This window comes from Rhipicephalus microplus, chromosome 5, assembly GCF_043290135.1.
Source record: "Rhipicephalus microplus isolate Deutch F79 chromosome 5, USDA_Rmic, whole genome shotgun sequence".
Classification (NCBI taxonomy): Eukaryota; Metazoa; Arthropoda; class Arachnida; order Ixodida; family Ixodidae; genus Rhipicephalus; species Rhipicephalus microplus.
In genome coordinates, this window is record NC_134704.1 from 78,410,011 (window position 1) to 78,429,183 (window position 19,173).

Here is a 19,173-nt window from a genome sequence, read left to right on the forward strand (position 1 = left end):
GAGTAGTGGTTATGTCTAATGTGTGAGAACACCTTCATTCATAATTAAGTGCATTCGCAAAAACATATTGTGTTCCTGGTCGCAGCTACCCGTGTTTCCAGAACCCTTACTCGATGGACCTGCATGAATCTCCTGTCACCTTTTGTACGTACTTGGCCGACTGTCCGACAGACCTCATCCCTGCTTTTTACTCAGTGGGCAGCAAGGCCAACAAGAGGGGAGGGTTCTCGGAAAAGGTGCGCATATCATCACTCTGGCTATGCTATCTTTGAATGTCTATCCCTCTAGAGTGTTAAGCATCTTTGCTGTCATCTTGATGGGTGCTGGGTATGATGTTGCGTATTATACTAGTAATGTGAACTACCCCTTATCAAATCATGTGATGGGGTAGTTGGCTCATGCTTTATTAAAATGGTTAATATGCCACCTGAGGTGAAAAGAGCTCAGGACAAAAAGCAGACAGGAAAGATGCAATTTTTTTTTATCCTAAACTTCTTTTACATTGGGTTGTGTCCTAAAACCGTATTGATCAAGTAAATATGGAAGACATCTGGGCCCCATAACAGTTGTTTGCTATGGTAAATTTATTCAATAAGAAATGAATAACAATATTGAGTTGTTTTAAAAGTGCTTGTAAAATGCATCAGTGCTATCCCTATAGTTTGCAGAACATGCCACTTGCTTTTACATGTCACACTTCTTTATCATCTGATATATTAAAAGTTATTTCATGCATTGTATATTATACAAATGATTTGTACTGCTACTTATTTGAGAGTACTGTGTCAACTCTGAAAACATTTGCATTGAAAAGCATTTTTCAAACTTGAGATCACTTTGAAAAGTGGTGTGCTTCAGTGGTGTACTGCACATAATTTATTTACTACCCAGCTATTCTCACAAGCAAAGTAAGACTGAAGCAACATTTCTGATTTTAGCAGAATAGTTGCGCTTGACGATGTATAAGAACTTGACTGTTGTAACACTTAAGTAAGACTCGTTGTCGGGCAAGTTAGTTAACATCAAAGGGGTACATAATAGCGCAAACTTGGAAAAGAAAGGTTCGAGGAAGGACGCGGTGTGCACGTAGTCTTCTCAGCACTATGCAAGTCGGCTGGAATATGTCTGCAGATCAGCCGCATTGATGAAAAGCTGAAATGACAGAAGAAGCACACCAGACCTTATGTGAAATGCGGGATGGGTGTTGCACGCGAAATACTGCTATCGTGTAGGAAGACGTATGTGGGCAAAACTGGGCGCCGTCTCAACGACTGAGCCCGGGAGCATGAATTATCCTTACAGAATAAAAGAAGTTCACTCTTACCTGTGCATTGTCTAGCCTGCAGACGTGAGTGTCGGCTTCGTGAGATTAAGATAATAGGCAGGAGCAACAACACATTAGGGTGAGAGTTATTGGAGACGTTTCGCATTAAGAAGAGAGGCATATTTTGCATCAGTTATATAAGCCTGTCTCACTTTTTCAAAATAAGTTGCAGCTCTCTGATATGCGAGTGTGACCACTGTTAGCCGATAACGATGCACGCATGCGCAGATAGTTGTAATCTGGTGGCTTGTTCTTTCAAATAAACACCTGTAATTTAGTGGCTGACCTTTCTGCTCCCTCCTACTTATTTTTTCATGTCTTTCTTTTCCAAGTTTGCTCTAATATATACACCTTTGTTGTAACTATGTTGGGGCTGAAAGAGGTGTTTTACTTGAGTCCTCTGTAATCTAAGCAAGGTCATTTGGCATTATATGCCTGTGCTTTTGAGCCTTCTGGTTTTTGAACTCCCTGTGCTCTTGTTTGCTCTTTTTTTTTTACAGGAATGGCCAATCAGCGGGGGTGAGTGGGGAACATCAACAGTCAGCTATCCTGAAGTGATCATCACTGGGTAGGCTTGACTTTTCACTCGGAACATATGCTTTGTGGGTACTAGGTATACATAACTTGCATGTGACGTCACAGACAGGTTCTATGCACTGGGTACCTAAATGTAGTTGCGGCCATGACATTTAATGTGTTTGAGAGTGCCAGTGCAAGGGACAGCAGAGAGTCGTTCAACCATCACGTTTTTTTGTGCTTTCTCCACTTCATTTTGTTTGTCAGTCGCGCCGAGGGAAACACAAAGAATTGGAAGATGCACCGGCACTGATCAGATGTCACCATTTCTTGCTCCGCGCAGTCTCGAGCAAGAGTTACTGCAGCTTGTCAACTAGCTGGTACCTAAAGATGGTGATCACTGTGATGTCAATGCAAGTTTTGTATAATGAACATTGCTTCAAATAAAAGCTGTGTAAGTTTACGAAAGCAAATGTAGCTGATCGCTCTTGTTTGCACGTGAAGAGCAAGCTAGCTCAGGAGTGCCCGGTCATTTAGGTTCAGAGTAGAGCAATAAGAATTTATTTTTATTCTTTTTTTCTTTCTTTTGGAGGATGTTGCATTAATTTTTGCAACGTTTCTTTCTCACAGGCATGCTGATGGCTCCCTAAAGGTGTGGGATGCGTCTTCAGGTGGGAACTGTTCACTCAGTTAATACTTTGTTAACTTTGCTTCAAGTGCAAGCCATATAGAGACTGCTCTAGGGTTGTATTGGTTTGTGAGATACGAGCACTGTGTTTGTGCTCCCAGTAGGTTATGGCTTTTGACCTCCTTCATTTTACTAGCTCACCATGGCACTCCTGAGTTTTTGTTGATTTAAAATGTCATCTGCTTCAATGATATACAAAGTAATGATTTCCACATTGGCATTACTTAACACTTCACTGTGCATTTTTGTGCATGTATTTTTAGGCATGCGGAAACAGTAAACTTTATGTTTGAAGCAAATTTAAAGTGAATCTAGATTTGGTCAAATTGCATATATATCTCATTATAAAGAAAAATGAGCCTATTTATTGTGACCCAGCTAACCAGCACAATATGTATATTTTTAATTAGAACAGAAGTTGTACAAATGTCATTCTTTTTTTATTCAAAGGAAGTGCAAGCAACTTTAAATAGCAGCAGGATTTGGCTTTTGGTAGAATGCAAGTAGTAACCTGCAAAGTATATTGCTTTAAAATTTACTATACTTAGAGCCTAAAAGTTAGTATAACAAGCTTTTAGACTTAAAAAATTATGTATTTATTAATGGTAATGTGCTGACTTAACCTTGAAGTAGAGGCTTTGCGACAGGGCGAATTTCCCCTGGGCAGGTGTATTCACAATATAGTGGCCTTTTAATGCAGTGAAACAACCTTTACAAGAGGTTACATGAGATGTTTTATTTGTTCATTCTATACTTTGAAATTTTGAATGATTTAAATTTCCATTTAAGCAAATTTAGATACTGTAATATTTGTTTGTATATTCAAAGTGCTCAATTATTTTCACATCCTTAGTATTTTCTTATACATGCCTCCATGTTTGAACCTTCTGTACGCAGAATGTGCAGCTTACTGGTGTGGTCATGTACAACCACTGTTTTTGTGCCATGCAGTGACGCTTCAGGTGTTGTACCGGCTGAAAACCTCCAAGGTGTTTGAGAAGCCCAAAAGCCGTGGCAGTCAGGAGGTGCCGGATGACGACCCCTTTGCCGTGGAGAAGGTGGCCTTTTGTGCCGACAGTCGTTTGCTGGCCGTGGCTGGCTCCAGCTTCTACGTCATCGTGTTTGTGTTCAGGAAGCAGGAGGCCTCGGTGGAAGTGGACGTGAGTGTGCAGTGTGCTCTTCAGCTCTCTTTTTGTTTACAGTGTTCGTTACTTTTGCATGCATGTGTGCCTGGGTGCTTGCGCCTCAAACAACTGCCATTCTGCCAACCTTTTATGCACTGATTAAGATGCTCCCTCCAGTTCTCGATCACGCATTATGCAAGGCCACTCTTCTCTTTACCTTGCTTTTTTGTGAAGATTAAAGTGGTGTACAGCTCGTGACGTTCTGAGCCATGGTGCACCAGGTAACCGCCATCGACCAGTTCGAACCTTTTGTATCTCAGCGTTCGCATATGTAGGCGGAACATGTTAGCGAAGGGTGATTAGGCTAAGCAATGCCTGCCCCTAAAATCAGTTTGATATTGTAGCATCACTCCTGCATAGGGTAGGGCCAATATTTCAAGTCGATTTTAAGGCAAGGAGTTGGCTAGTTCAATCAAAATTTGCACAATGTTCTGTCCACATAAGTGGATGCTGGGATACAAAGAGTTAAAAAAGTTTATGGCCGCCAGTAACTACTTCATGTTACCTTCGTGTAGTTACTGTAAGTTGCGTAGCTGTCCTCTAGTTTCTTAACACTTTCCTGTCCACGCCTATCCTAATCAACAGTATGCTGCCGATGGTTTCAATAAACATTTTCTCGCGTTCAGAGCGCTCTGGGACATCTAGCGTCATCCAGTGCATAAAAGGAGAACTTTTTCTCTAGTTTCGTTTTTGTGTTTTCTTTTTTCGCCGGGTATTTTTAAAGCGCATTTTATAGACCTCACGCTAGACGTTTTCATTGTTTCCGACATGGCGTTGACATCGCACGTGACTGCCCCTCGGAAACGGCGAATTTCAACGCATTCTGATGAGTCTGCATCAGAATTTTGTGATGGTGGTAGCAGCAAAGACTTGGGAAATGACTGATTCATCAGACTTTAGCACGGACGGTGAAAGTGCATCAAGGAGCCCCAGAACGTTGACAGGTATCCACTGGTTAGTTCGGTTTTCTACTCCGAGCCCTTTCATCGCGGCGGCGATCAGATCTGAGGACATCCAGCGTGTTCTAAAGGTCGCGGTTCTTATCTGCAGGGTGTAAACCTTGTTTGGATGGGATCACCTGTTGGCGGCAGCACAGAGAGTGGAGTTTTGCGCGAGAAGATGGCCGGGTGTTGACCTCGGCTTTGGGCTCCGCAGTGCCGCAAGGCGCTTCGTTAGAGCTACTATGGCTAACATTTTTTTTTGTATAATATTAACTTGTGCAAATAGAAAGTTTGTATTTGCAGTAATGTTGTATATAGCATTCGTCTTTAAAGTGTATATTTGGAAATTTTTTAGGTTGCTTTGGTGCAAAGCAGCATCTATGGTTTTACGAAGTTTTCTCGTTTTTCTTACAAATATTTTCATTAAATAATTTTCTACAAAAATATGTTAAGAAATCGTTGTTTGAAAATAATACCATCAGAAAGCACAATCATTCTGCTACAAATTAATCTATACGTTATAATATAAAGCATTTGGTGTAGCAGTAAAAAAAATTGTTTACTAGACCACCCAAAAACTGCTTATTTTCCTGCGGACAGGAACGTGTAAAGTTATGGCCCACATTCACAATCTTTATGACCTAGGTGGGAATGTTGCCTTACTACCGCACGTGCACAATCATAGTGTGCCCGTGAGATTGTAATGCAAACTAAAGAAAAAAAATTGACATAACCATATGTTGGATTCGTTTTAGAGCCTGATTGTAACGCGTGCACAAATTTTAGGGCTACATTTAGCGACAGGAAACATTCCTGATGGCTGCATAGTAGTTTCTTAGTGTTCGCCTCTTAAGCTGTGAAAAGATCATACTGTATTTACTCGAATGTAATGCGAGTTCTTCTTCCAGTTTTTTGCGACTTCAAGTCAACCCTTGCATTAAAATTCTATACCGATATTACCAAAATTCATGTAAAATGTGCATTAATTAACGTAAGTTACTGATTTGTATAACTTTAACCTTTTTTTTATTCTTGGACACAACTAAAAGTCAACCGTCACATTATAATTGTGGTTGAGTTAGAGTCGAGTAAATACGGTAGGTGCAGCCTGTTACTTGCCGCAGCTTTGGATTCTGCAGTAGAGGTGATCTGTATCTCTTGCAAAGCGAGCTCAACAAGTTTTTTGTCTCGGCAGGAATCACTGTATGTCGCACTTCTACTCAGGTTCTCGAGACACCGATCCTCTATGAGGTCGATGATGACGGTGACTGTTCCCCTGAGTGCGAGTATCAACGTCAATCATCGCAGCAGGGATCCTGCCCCAGTGCCTTGGAAGAGGGTTGTAGAAAGGTAAGTTTTTTTTTTTATGTTCGTGGTTTAGCGTATATATGAAAATTGAGGGAGCTAGAGGAGATGGACATGGGATAACGGTGAAAGGGTGGGCTTCAACTGGCCACACTATACAAACCTGCCACATTTTTATGACACTTGTGCATCTGGATGTAGGTGCGTGTCAGCAAACCTGAGGTGATGAAAATTAATCCAGTGTTCTCCACTATGGCTCACCTCATAATCATATGTTGGTCTCAGCACGTGAAGCCTTGTCAATCCAGCACATATCTTGGTCTCAGCACATGAACACCTGCCACGAAGATGCTTCGTTTTATCCGAAAATTCGTTATAAAGATACATTTGAGGCACTGTACCTATTACAAAGCCATTCTTCGCTCACTTTGTTATAACCGTTAATTCATTATAGTAGTATCCAGGTTCGCTATATTGAAGTTTGAGTGTACCTTGTATTTGTCATTGTAAAGCAGTACTACAGACAACACAGGAACTGAAGAAAAGAAACATAAAAATGGGGTGCTGTCTTGTTTTAGTGTAGCTATTCCTGCGCTAGTTATAGCACCATTTGCAAATGATAAATGAGAACCAGTTTGCCAAGCATGCAGCTTAGCATCTAGTGCTCAGGTATTGTTTCCTGCCAGTGGCAATAAATTTATATGATGCATGGTACATTGTGACATGGCATCAAGGAGTTTCGTTGTTTGAAAGGTTTGCCGTATCTGTGTTTCAAATTGACTGCTTCCTGATTTATTGTAATGAAAGCATAACATTGCTGGTTGTAGTGGAGCATACGCACCAACGCGTATGCGCCTTCGGAAGACAACAAAAAGCCCGTGCTCTGCTTGCGCGAGAGTTTGTGCCGCCTCTGCCAGACTTGCCGTACGCCCACTTTCCGTTGCGACCTCGCTGCGACTTCTCGGCTCGAATAAACGTCATCACATTTGGTGGAGGGTGCTGAGATCCCCAAGAAGACCTGGAGCTCCGCTCTCGCAAGTTGCCTGAAAGACTACCGCGAAACATGACTGACGCAGTCGCCCACCAGCCCGTCCCAGCCCAGCCAGCACCATCGGCTGCCCCGTCGACCTGCCCCGGTGCTACCCGTCAGCGGGACCCACCAATCTTCAGCGGCAGTGGTGAGCAAGACGTCGAAGACTGGCTCTCCTTGTACGAACGCGTGAGTGCCAGCAACAAATGGGACAACGACTCCAAGCTTGCCTATGTCATCTTTTACTTGGCTGACGTCGCCAAGCTATGGTTCACCAACCGCGAAACCGCCATCGCCAGCTGGTCCACCTTCAAGACCCTCGTGACCGAAGCGTTCGGCCGACCAGAGGTCCGCAAGCTCCGCCCTGACCAGCGTCTGCGCCACCGAGCCCAGCAACCTGGTGAGACCTTTACTAGCTATATTGAGGATGTGCTCGACCTCTGCAGGCGTGTTAACTCATCCATGCCTGAAGAAGAGAAAATTCGACATATTCTCAAAGGCATCGAGGATGGCGCATTCCAGATGTTGCTGGCGAAGAGCCCGACCACGGTGGCGGTCCTCGTAAGCCTGTGCCAGAGCTTCGATGAATTGCGTCGTCAGCGTTCCATCGCCCGACAGAGTGTTCCATCACCAGATTCCATCTCGGCCGTCGCACTCGCCAATGGCAACGTTCACCAAGGAACTCTGTCGAACCAGATTAAAGACTTCATCAGGGAGGAAGTCGCCCGACAGCTTTCCCTGCTGCCGCATAGTGACGCGCCCACGACAAGCCTCCCTTCGAATATGCAGCAGGCCATACGCACTGAAATTTGCAATGCACTCCCTACAGTTCCGGCCTCTTACCCGTGCACTTCGGTGCCATCTGATCGTTCAACTGCTGGCTACGCACCAACTGCGCCGCCTTCACCTCTCAGCTACGCAGCTGTGGTCGCGCGGCCCCCACCGCATCCAGTCGCCTTATCGGCTCCAACTCCTCCGGCAGCGCCACCGGTTTACAGGCCCTCACCTCGCTTTTTCCGTCAATCTAATGAGTGGCGCACCCATGACAACCGTCCTATCTGCTTCGCGTGTGGCATCGCTGGCCACATTGCACGCTACTGCCGCCGCCGTCCCACACCTGCGTACGCCTCCTTTGGAACTCCTACCTATGCGTCGCAGCAGGCCACCTCGTCTGCATACGAACAGATGCACTCTGACTCGGATCGTCGCCCATCAACTTCTCGTTTCCCATCTCCTCGTCGCCGATCACCATCTCCTATGCGTCGTAGACCACCTCCTGAGGAGGGAAACTAATCAGTGCAGTTCCAGAGGCAAGAACTGCAACTTCTGCGCAATTATCAAGGCCTCCATTTTCGCCGCGAAATGTTGTTGATGTCAATGTTGAGGGAGTCGCCACACAAGCGTTAATTGATACTGGGGCCGCCGTTTCTGTGATGAACGCAAAATTTTGTCGCAAACTGAAGAAAGTGACCACATCTCTCTGTGGCATCGTGCTGTCCACGGCTAGCGCGCAACGCATTCAGCCCTCGTCTGTGTGTACGGCGCGCGTCGTCATCCAAGACGTTTTGTACATCGTCCAATTTTTCGTACTACCATCTTGCTCTCATGACCTCATCCTGGGTTGGGATTTCTTATCAGGTCATGAAGCTATCATCGATTGTTGCCGTGCGGAAGTGTCCCTAGTGCCAAATTGTGAGTTTCCATCGCCCGACCATTCACCACTGCTCTGCAAACTCATCGCTGACGACGACATCACCTTGCCTCCGGAAGCTTCAGTCCCTATTAGCCTTTCATGTGTGGCGCAACCTGACGCCACGGTGGTATTTACGCCATCCCCTGTTTTTACTGAACGCAAGGGCATCGTGCTCCCATTTGCCGTTCTTACGATTGCGTCTGGTTTAACCGTAATGCTGGTTACCAACCACTGCAACTACCCCATTGGCTTGCTTCGTGGTGAAACGTTAGGATATGTGCAACCTGTCGACCATATCAATGATATTATTCTTCCCGACGAAACGCCATGTCAGATTGCCGCAATCACTCAGGCGTCTGAGCCATCAAGCTCACCAGCCTTCGACGATGCTATTGACGCAGACCTTCCCCCCTCGCATCGCAGCCAACTTGTTGCTCTCCTTAACAAGTTTCGCTCTTCTTTCGACTTTCAGAAACCTGCTTTGGGCCACACCACGACTGTCACTCATACTATTGACACCGGCTCACATTCGCCTCTGCGACAGCGTCCTTACCGCGTTTCTGCCGAAGAGCGCCGCGTCATTACGGAGCAAGTAGATGACATGCTTAAACGTGGAGTCATACAGCCTTCTCAAAGCGCTTGGTCGTCACCCGTGGTTCTGGTAAAGAAAAAAGATGGCACCGTTCGATTTTGCGTGGACTATCGCCGCTTAAACAAGATTACAAAGAAAGACGTCTACCCGCTACCACGAATAGACGATGCTCTTGACTGTTTACAAGGCGCCGAGTACTTCACATCCTTGGATCTGCGTTCTGGGTATTGGCAGGTGCCAATGGCTGAATGTGATCGCCCTAAAACAGCCTTTGTAACGCCAGATGGCCTGTATGAGTTCAAAGTCATGCCATTTGGGCTCTGCAACGCGCCTGCGACGTTTGAACGCATGATCGATACCATATTGCGGGCCCACAAGTGGAAAACTTGCTTGTGTTACCTAGATGACATCGTAGTCTTTTCAGCTGATTTCCCGACACATCTTCGTCGTCTCCACGAGGTTCTGGCGTGTCTAGCTTCTGCAGGCCTACAACTTAACACCAAGAAGTGCCACTTCGCAGCCCGCAAACTAACCATCTTGGGACATGTCATCACAAGAGACGGTGTTCTTCCGGACCCCGATAAGCTTCGAGCTGTCGCTGACTTCCCCATGCCCACATCACTGAAAGCCCTAAGAAGTTTCGTTGGTCTTTGCTCTTACTTTCGTCGCTTCGTGCGCAACTTCGCGTCCATCATTGCACCTCTGACTAGTCTGCTTTCCAACAGCAAAGGTATATCTGCATGGTCACCTGCATGTGACGACGCATTTCACCAGCTGCGCCGCCTGCTGACCTCGCCACCTATTCTTCGCCACTACGACCCTACTGCTGCCACAGAAGTTCACACTGATGCAAGCGGCGTTGGTCTTGGCGCAGTTTTGGCACAACGGAAAGGTACCCAAACCGAATACGTAGTCGCTTATGCAAGTCGCGCTCTTAAGAAGGCTGAATTGAATTACTCCGTGACAGAGAAGGAGTGTTTGGCCATAATCTGGGCGCTTGCGAAGTTTCGCCCGTACCTTTACGGCCGTCCTTTCGATGTGGTCACAGACCACCACGCTCTATGTTGGCTGTCCACCTTGAAAGACCCGTCCGGACGTCTGGGCCGTTGGGCACTTCGATTGCAGGAATACGACATCCGTGTCGTATATCGTTCCGGTCGCAAGCATGCGGACGCCGATGCACTTTCCCGATCGCCATTAACACCAGATGTGGCTTCTCTGTCACCCCCTTTTACCACCTTGTCACCACTCGGAAGACAACAAAAAGCCCGTGCTCTGCTTGCGCGAGAGTTTGTGCCGCCTCTGCCAGACTTGCCGTACGCCCACTTTCCGTTGCGACCTCGCTGCGACTTCTCGGCTCGAATAAACGTCATCACATTGTGAATACTTGGCCTGTACATGCATTACTCAGAAGTGTGTATCACATGTTATTGCAAATTAATAGAACATATACTTGTGTTTTCAAAATAAACATACCATAAGTGCTCTTCCAAGCTTTTGTTGCGATACAGAATTGTTTCAGGTTGGTGTAGATTTCTTCAAGTAATACAAGATTATATAGTAATAGGAATACGGAATCTATGGGTGTAATACAGAAGTATATTTTGCATCATTAGAAAGTTGTACTGCATCATGCGGGATTATGCAGAATTGATTTGCCGTTGGGAATTGTACTATAAGTTGAATCATCAGTTTGCTTTAAAATTACATCTTTATGTCCAGCTGAAATTGTTGAGCATATGAAATTGAGATGCTGCGCAATTGAGGACATGATGTAACACTCGTACGGAAAGTGGACATTCTTGCGAATTCACTACGGAGCTGATTTGACGGTTCCTCTTTGCCTACCCCACGTGCAGGCTTCTTCGGAGCACTACACCTCGTTGAATGTCAAGTCGGGCCCGCAGAAATGGGGCACAGGCTTTCAGCCTTCCTTGGTGTGCATGCTCCCATGGGTGCGGGGGGAGACGCCTGGACACATCACTTCTCTCAGCATCAACTCTACATACAATCTGTACGTACGGCTGCTCGTAGATCCGCTGGTCTTTCACCTGAATCTGTGGAAGCGTAGCTGAGCCATATATTCCGACTGTTTTTCTTTTTTATTTACAAGGAAAAGCTGCCTTTTATGCCCCCGGTGCCAATCCTTGCTTCAGTTATTTACTAAATATTTTGCAACACTGTCTCACCTCAACTCTATGTATTCCTATGCATGCAGGCTAGCGATTAAGTTAATATGCTATTTTTAACGAGCCTTTCTAAAGACACTGAACGACAGAGATGGTCCAAATCATTTGATCCCTGCTTCGGCTGCGTTTGTCACCCCCACTCGTGTGCTTTTAGCCGCGGATAGGACAAACTATGTGGAAAGGTATGCTTTGGATTCACAATATATACGGGACGTGAAAGCAGTGGGAAATACTCGTTCAGTGTGTTCATATAATGGCTATCGCAATAATATCATTACGCATTTTAGTTGAATGTTTGGAAAATGCAGCATTCGATGAATGTTTGTTGACAAGTACTGTGTAACGGGGCTACACCTGCTCTGAATGTTCTGGTTGCTACAAGCCTGCGCCAAAAATCTCTTTCTGGCTTCTCCAAGCCTGCTACAAAATGTACTTTTACCTGCTCCCGGGACTGCTCCAAAATCCATGTGCCCTGTTCTACCCTTGTAGGTGTGCAGTTGCTATAAATGTATGCTATAAAAAAAAAGTTGATGGTGAAGATAGTGCTTTTGTCTATTCACACCCTGTGCTCGGTTATTTATGTGCTGGTTCTTTCTTTGCAGTCTAGCCTATGGCAATGAGTGTGGCCTGGTTGTTGTGGATCTTTGTACGAAGACCTGTGTGTTAAACCTTGGTACCCCTGATTTGTATGGTGAGCACTTTACTGCAGCACTTGTTGCCCTCGCTTGGTTTCTGCTGTACCGAGAGATGCCATGTAATGTTTGATGAGTTAAGTGATTTATACCATACTTGCTTGATATGGTGCAAATATCACCTCTGTTATTTTTCCTCATATTTGCTACCCTAAGAAAGTACCACATGCTACATTTAAAACGCTCTGCGAGTGCACTGTAAGATATCCACGCTCTTTTTATGTGCTCGGCAATTTATGTCCCCAAGCTTTAAGCGCTCAAAATCTAAAAATTCATATAAAAAGGTGAAAGCAAGGTAAATGAAGTCCCATTTATTTTTTTCTTTCCTGAAATACCTGTTTTTCTCATCTATTTACCAAAAAAGAAAAGCCATTTGGTCTGACACATAGCTGTACTTGCACTATCGCTTGAAATGCCCCAACTGCTTGCCTAACTAAAGCAGTTGATTTGGAAAATGTTACTGTGTAATTTGCAATCCTGGGAAGCTTCAATTTTTGCTGTGATGCCACATAATTTCTCACCTAAAGAAAAAGCTACTTTCTTAGAGAGTAACGTGGTAATATACAAAAAAGTACTTCTTTTTTATAATAAATTACCCTTCCGCTATATCAAAAGTGCTGCTTCAGCCATGAGAAAACTCTCGTCAAGCTGGAAAATGCATGAAAAGAAAGTACAGGCGGTGACGCTACCTTGCAGTTTCCACATCGGTTCTTCGTAAAGTCATAGCGTTTAACCACCTACATCTCCTACAGCCTACGTCACATTTTTATTGCTAAAACGAATTACATTCTGTTTCTAGTGATTTTAGAACAAAGCATTACTAGTAGCAGGAATGTTTATAGAGCCAATATTTCCAAGACGAGAAAAAACAAACAAATGGCTTTGAAATTTGTGATGTTCTTCTGACGTTGAAGAGTTGCAACTCTCCACAAAATCTGGGAGTCGAATTTGGCCTTCATATTCTCTAATATACCTACTATCTCTAAGTGGACATCAACAGAGTTCTCAACAGTTTATCGCTCTACACTAATCTGAGGTCGTTTCACTCTGAAACTTTTGGTGACTGTTGATAGTTGGTGACTCTTGAGAGCCGTGCAGTCAGTGTGACCACCTCCTGAGGGATGTGTGTGTGCTGTCTACAGGTTCGTCTGACCCCTACCAAAGAATTGCCCGATCACCCAAACGGAACGCAATACTGCCTTCTTGTGACAACAACTCTGGTGAACAAGAGCAATGTCGTTCGCCTAACGCTGACCAGGTCAGGTCTTTGGTGCATTGCTTTTTTTCACTCGAAATGTTAAGCCTCTCGAGTCGCAGTAGATGTGTCTCAGTTATGTTAGGCACTCGCATTCCCTTGCTTGCTTAATGTTGTAGGTGCAAACTTAAAGTCAAAGGGGTCAATCAATCAATCAATCAATCAATCAATCAATCAATCAATCAATCAATCAATCAATCAATCAATCTTCAACTTTGTTGAAGTATCTGCACACTTAGTTGTAAATTCTTCTCTTCCAACCATCAATTAATCAATCTTGCATGTGCAAATTACATTACAGCATATAAATTGTATGCATATGAAGATCCCAAAATGCAATACTACAAAGGGGTCTTCCGTAAGTGTTGCAGATACATTATACTAAGATTAGTGGCTGAATATCATGTGTAGATAACAGATTCTGGGTAAGAAAAAATATTTTGCATTCCTTGTTATCACATCAAAATGTGGTTAATTTTTGATAACACAAGTTATTGTAGTGCCAGTTTCAAAACTGACCTTTTTATTAAATCATTTCATTTTATGCTGTGCCATATCCATATTTTTGAAGTCATGATTGGCTGTTCAAGCACTGCGACTGCATTTAAGATGTTGAGTTTGTTGTTGCTGTATGCTATGAACTCAGCATAAAAATACTGGTGTGTAATTGTTTGGTCTTCCTGCATAGGTTGAGCCATGATAAACATATATAAAGAGATGAGCATAATATTATGCATATGTTGAAGTGATGCCATGTCGAGTACTGTTGTTCACTAATCAAGACACTGTCTATTTCCTTCACCGAGTGAACCGTAGTCAGGATATCAAGTGAGCTATAAAAGTTTAGTATCTGTTATATTATCTGTGTCATAAAAGTTCTAAATTGAAACACACTTTAGAAGTTAATTAGCACTGGATTTCTGACAGGAGGCTTATTAGCATTAGAATTAACAAAGGTTAATATAATATGCATGTAGCAACCAATAACAATACTGCTTTAATTTGACTCTTGCAAAATTGATGGATTTGTCCTGTAACTTGGCTCAAGCTATAAAAGACCAACCTGTACATTCAAGGTGTTTCAGCAGTGACTGTCTGCAAGGATTAAAAATGGAATTTTCAAGCTGGTCGAACTTACAGCGCTCATGTACATAAAGATATATGCAGCGTTCGCTAAAGCGCCGATTTTAGGCAAATACCTAATTTATTCCTTGGTTCAATATCAGCGGATTATACATACCGTATTTACTCGCATAATAGGCGCACTTTTTTTTCAGAAAATCCGGCTCGAAGTTAGGGGTGCACCAATTACGCGGGGTAAAATTTTCAAAAATTTTTTCGACTCGGTTCTCGCGCTTTAAATCTGCACACTTGTCAAGTAAAAGGCGACTTTATCGTTTACCAATTAATTCAGCATAAAACAAACATACCTACGTACCTTTTAATGAACAAGCGAGAGCCGTCAACTGCACACACACACGTAAAATTTATTTACACAAAAGTCGTAGCTGTTCCTCCTTTTCCCTATTCGGAGTCAAACTCCGAATAGGGAAACAAAACAAAACTGTGGAAGTCCACCATTTTGTCCTCATATGCTGCGGGCAAGCGCTGGCACAAGGTGGTCCGCCTTCGCAGTGCGAGGCCATGGCGCCGCATGAAACGAGTTGTCCATCCGGAGCTGGCTTTGAACTCTTTTGCTTCGATGCCCTGCGCTCGGGCTATTCTGCGCGCCTCAGTCTGCACAATATCCAACGACACAGCACAGCCGCCTTGTCGTAGCTCCCGTATATACCGGACCAGTTGCTCTTCGACGTTCGGATACCTGCCGGTCTTGGCACCGCGGAAAGCCCTTCGTGTCTTCTTCGTCGCCTTAAGTTTTTCTTCTTGGTCCCTCCAGTACCGAATACTGGTTTCTCCAACGCCGAAATGCCTGCTTGCAGCCCGGTTGCCGTGCTCCAGCGCGTACTGCACTGCCTTCAGTTTAAACCCAGCCGTGTAGCTCGCGTACTTCCCCATGGTGGAACCAAAGTTCAATACACGACCACAACATACGCACACCGCTTGCAAAATGGCGTTTCTTTCTTTTTCTCTGATGGTGGTGATGGTGATCGAGCCCCCGGCGTTGTACACGTGACCTCCAAAAAGCGCGGCGATTTGGGGGGTATCAGTAATTGATGGAACAGCCGTTTTTTTTTTTTCGCTCATGGACACTTTTTTTTTTTCATGTTTTATTTCGACAAACACGTTGGTTAGGTCGTTGCACTTCGAATTTTTTTTATTTGCTCGTCGATTTGCCTTCTTTTTTTCTTCAGGGTACGGGGACCGCGTTCCAACTGTACCGCTGGGGGTAGAATCGTTTCTGATCACGGCCAAGTTCGGGGTGCGCCTATTATGCGCGGAATTAAAAAAAATCGAATTTTCCGCGACCAAACTAGGGGTGCGCCTATTATGCGAGTGCGCCGATTATGCGAGTAAATACGGTATTTCCTTTTCATTACTGAAGCACTAATAAAGAGTAAGAGTAAACAGTATGGTTTGTACTCTTTCTACAAGAATGCTTATTCTGGCTTTAGTGTCTAAAAAGACATTTTTCCATCTGAAGCACCTATACAAACACTGCTTTTTTTCTTGCACATCTTTGAGGGCTGAACTGAAATAAAACATTTAGTCTTCAAGTGATTTTACTTATTGCATGGTACGATTTGCTAAACTTAGATGAGGTTGCGAGGAAGTGCTCATTCATTTCCGACAACCAGGACCCAACCTTTCTAATGAAGAAGCACTCTGTGGTCAGAGAAGTGCATTCACTCTAACGAGGATATGGTTGTGCTTGTGTGTACCCGCTTGTGCCATTTGCACCTGTATACTCAAACCTTGTTATAATGTAATGGGATATAACGAAATAATGAATATAATGAAGTAAATGAAATTCCTCTTGAAAGCTCCATTGCGAACCATGCATTTTAAATCTCATTATAATGAAGTAAAATTGACCTGTAAATGGATATAACGAACTAAATTAGTCTATCAAGTAGTCTATTAAAAAAAATGACTGTTGTGTTAATCATATCGTTTTCTGTGGAGTTTGACGCTCGTTCGGCGCGGCTCTTTCAAAACTCCGCCGTGGGATTGGGAATTCGGCGCGGCTCTTTCAAGGTGCCGCCGTGGGATTGGGCAGGGTGCTGAGAGCATTTCAGAAGCGTGGTATGTTCGAATGAACCGTCACAAGTGCTTGCGCGTTCGAATTACAGCGCGTTTTCGCCGTTTGGAATACACATAGCTTTCACGGAACCACAGCGCGAGTTCGAATTAACCGGAAGTTCAAATTAAGCATGTTCGAATTATTGAGATTCGACTGTGTTTATTTTCCGTCGCACGTGTGGTCGCGTAGCGGTACATGGGGCCGCGAGGCGGTTTTCTTCTTTGCATGCTTGAAGATGTGTGCGCTCATCTGAGCATACATTGCCACAAGCTGTTAAAATCAATACAACGAAATGATGGTTATAACAAAGTTCTTGTGGCTCCCCTTCAACTTCTTTATAACGAGGTTTAAGTGTATATCTATTTTTGCTGGGGTGAAAATTTTTTAACAAAAAACACATCAAAATGTCTTTCCGAGGTTCCCCCTTTTTTGGAAACACATTTGATTGCAAATTTCTGAAAAGCTTGGGAAAATTTAAGTGCTTATTTTAGGGGCCTAAAATGTGCATTTTTTAATGTATGAATATTTTTCTTTTAGCTGTCTTGATCAGCCGAGTAATTACCTAAAAAAACAAGTTAAAATAATGTACATATGACTACAAAATTGATAGTAATGTTAGATTTTTGAGGCACATCTGCTTAGTAGGAATCCTATGTATACTACCACTTTCAAAATGTGATCTCCCAAAATTTGCTGCAAATTATGGTTGTGTTTTATGTAGTTTTGTTTCACAATATGAAAGGAGCGATACCTGGCAAAATGAGAAACCGAATGACAGCGCTTTCCTACGCAAGTTTATTATTATGGATTTCTCAAAACTGGTGCTGGTTTCAAATTTCTTCTTCAGTGAACATGCTCAGAGTACCTAATGGCTACAATGTAACAGCTCTGTTTTTTAACTAATTTCTTTAAAAGTTGATCAAGAATTAATAGTTGTTTAAAGAGTGATCAAGTTATTACTATAGGGTGTTTATTATTCACCAGCTTGAACAGTGTGTTGGAACGAGATAAAAGCAAAAACAAGCTGGCTATTCTTACTCTGACATTTTTGAGAATTGCCTGAAGTCCTTGCTGAGACACCTGGATGTAACTGCTATGTGGTGAACTTTTTTCTGCATGCCTATGCTACTGTACGTTGGGAGTCTTTCACAACCTGCAAGCTGGCTTTCCTACATGGTGAGGCTGTCCCCAGGCAGTTAATGTCCACATAGGTTGTAGAGTATATATAAGATAATACCATTTTGCCTCGCACTACATGGAAAAAAGCTGTGTCTAGCTGCACTGCTATGTGGCATAAAATTCTAGCTTATTGCATATCTTCCATCCCATTTCCGTGCAGTGGTATGCTGCCTTGAGCTGGGCTTTTTGTATTACAGTGGTAGCTTTTATACGATCTTCACAGGTCTGGGCCTATTTTGTAAACTTTTCTATTTGTGAAACTAGATTACCAATGCACCAAAATAAAAATAAAATGTGCAGGGCTATGTCCAAAACATTTGTTGTCCTTTTTGAACAAGAAAAAAATGCTAAGCTCTTCTTCTCTGATTAGATTGGGTGCACGTTAAAGAACCCCAGGTGGTGAAAATTTCTGGAGCCATCCACTACGGCGTCTCTCATAATCATATCACGGTTTTGGGACGTTAAACCCCACATATCAATCAATCATCATCATCATCTTCTTCTCTAATTGAACACTAGTAATCTTCCTTTCTTGGGGCCTGCCGCCGTGGTCTAGTGGATATGACAAACGACCACTGGCCTGAAGGTCAGGGTATCGAATCCTGGTGGCGGCGGTGGCTGCGTTTTCACTTGTGGCAAAAATGTTTGAGGCCCGTGTACTTAATTTAGGTGCATGTTAAGGAACCCCAGGTGGTCAAAATTTCCGGAGCCCTTCAATGCAGTCTCTTATAATCATATAGTGGCTTTGGGATGTTAAACCTCAGATATTATTATTATTATTATTATTATTATTATTATTATTATTATTATTATTGCCTTTATTGGACATAGTTGTGAAATTTCATTTCCTCCTACCGAAACAACCTCTTATCATGTCATATTGAGGACATCTCATGGACATTAGCAGGATTACGGTATTTGATTTGCACTGTGGAAGAAAGCTGGTTTGATAAGGTGTGTGAAAGGCGACTGCTGTGTGACTACACCGGCTCTTTTTCACGAATTTTGTTGCGACATGTGCTCTGAGCTTTCTGGGTGAAAGTGCTCTGTTGCTCAGGCTGTGCTATATAGCTGTGCTTTCTCATTGTGCGTGATATTTGTTTGTAAGACAGCTTATGTAGTTGAGAGGAATTTCCAGTGGAACAAGAAATGCTGCTTGACTCTTGTTTTGAGCTCTGCTGGTATAGGTTTCTTTCTTCCATGTGTTCATTGTTATGGATTAAGCCATTAGCCCCACTGGAAACTCCTCCTTAAAGTGGACTCTGATGTGGTTTTGAGACATTTGGAAGGTATGCGCAGTCATAAAAAAAGCTAGTCTTCGCATTTACATGGTCGTGACAGTTTACAACACTGCAGCAGCAATCATTTGAACTTTGCTAAAAT

At 43.5% G+C, this 19,173-nt stretch overlaps 1 protein-coding gene across 4 annotated transcripts in view; it reads left to right on the forward strand.

Annotated features, from left to right (window-relative positions):
* The window catches only part of Tomosyn (syntaxin-binding protein tomosyn), a 64,273-nt gene that overhangs the window by 20,826 nt on the left and 24,274 nt on the right, over positions 1-19,173 (forward strand). For 3 of the 4 annotated variants that reach the window (XM_075895707.1, XM_037425263.2, XM_037425264.2), the window contains exons 12-19: positions 86-236; positions 1,825-1,892; positions 2,471-2,511; positions 3,480-3,688; positions 5,878-6,003; positions 11,133-11,287; positions 12,065-12,153; positions 13,297-13,412. In XM_075895707.1, the coding sequence (XP_075751822.1) occupies positions 86-236; positions 1,825-1,892; positions 2,471-2,511; positions 3,480-3,688; positions 5,878-6,003; positions 11,133-11,287; positions 12,065-12,153; positions 13,297-13,412 (955 nt within the window). The remainder of the gene's footprint in view (positions 1-85; positions 237-1,824; positions 1,893-2,470; positions 2,512-3,479; positions 3,689-5,877; positions 6,004-11,132; positions 11,288-12,064; positions 12,154-13,296; positions 13,413-19,173) is intronic. The other variant, XM_037425267.2, reaches the window with a different exon arrangement.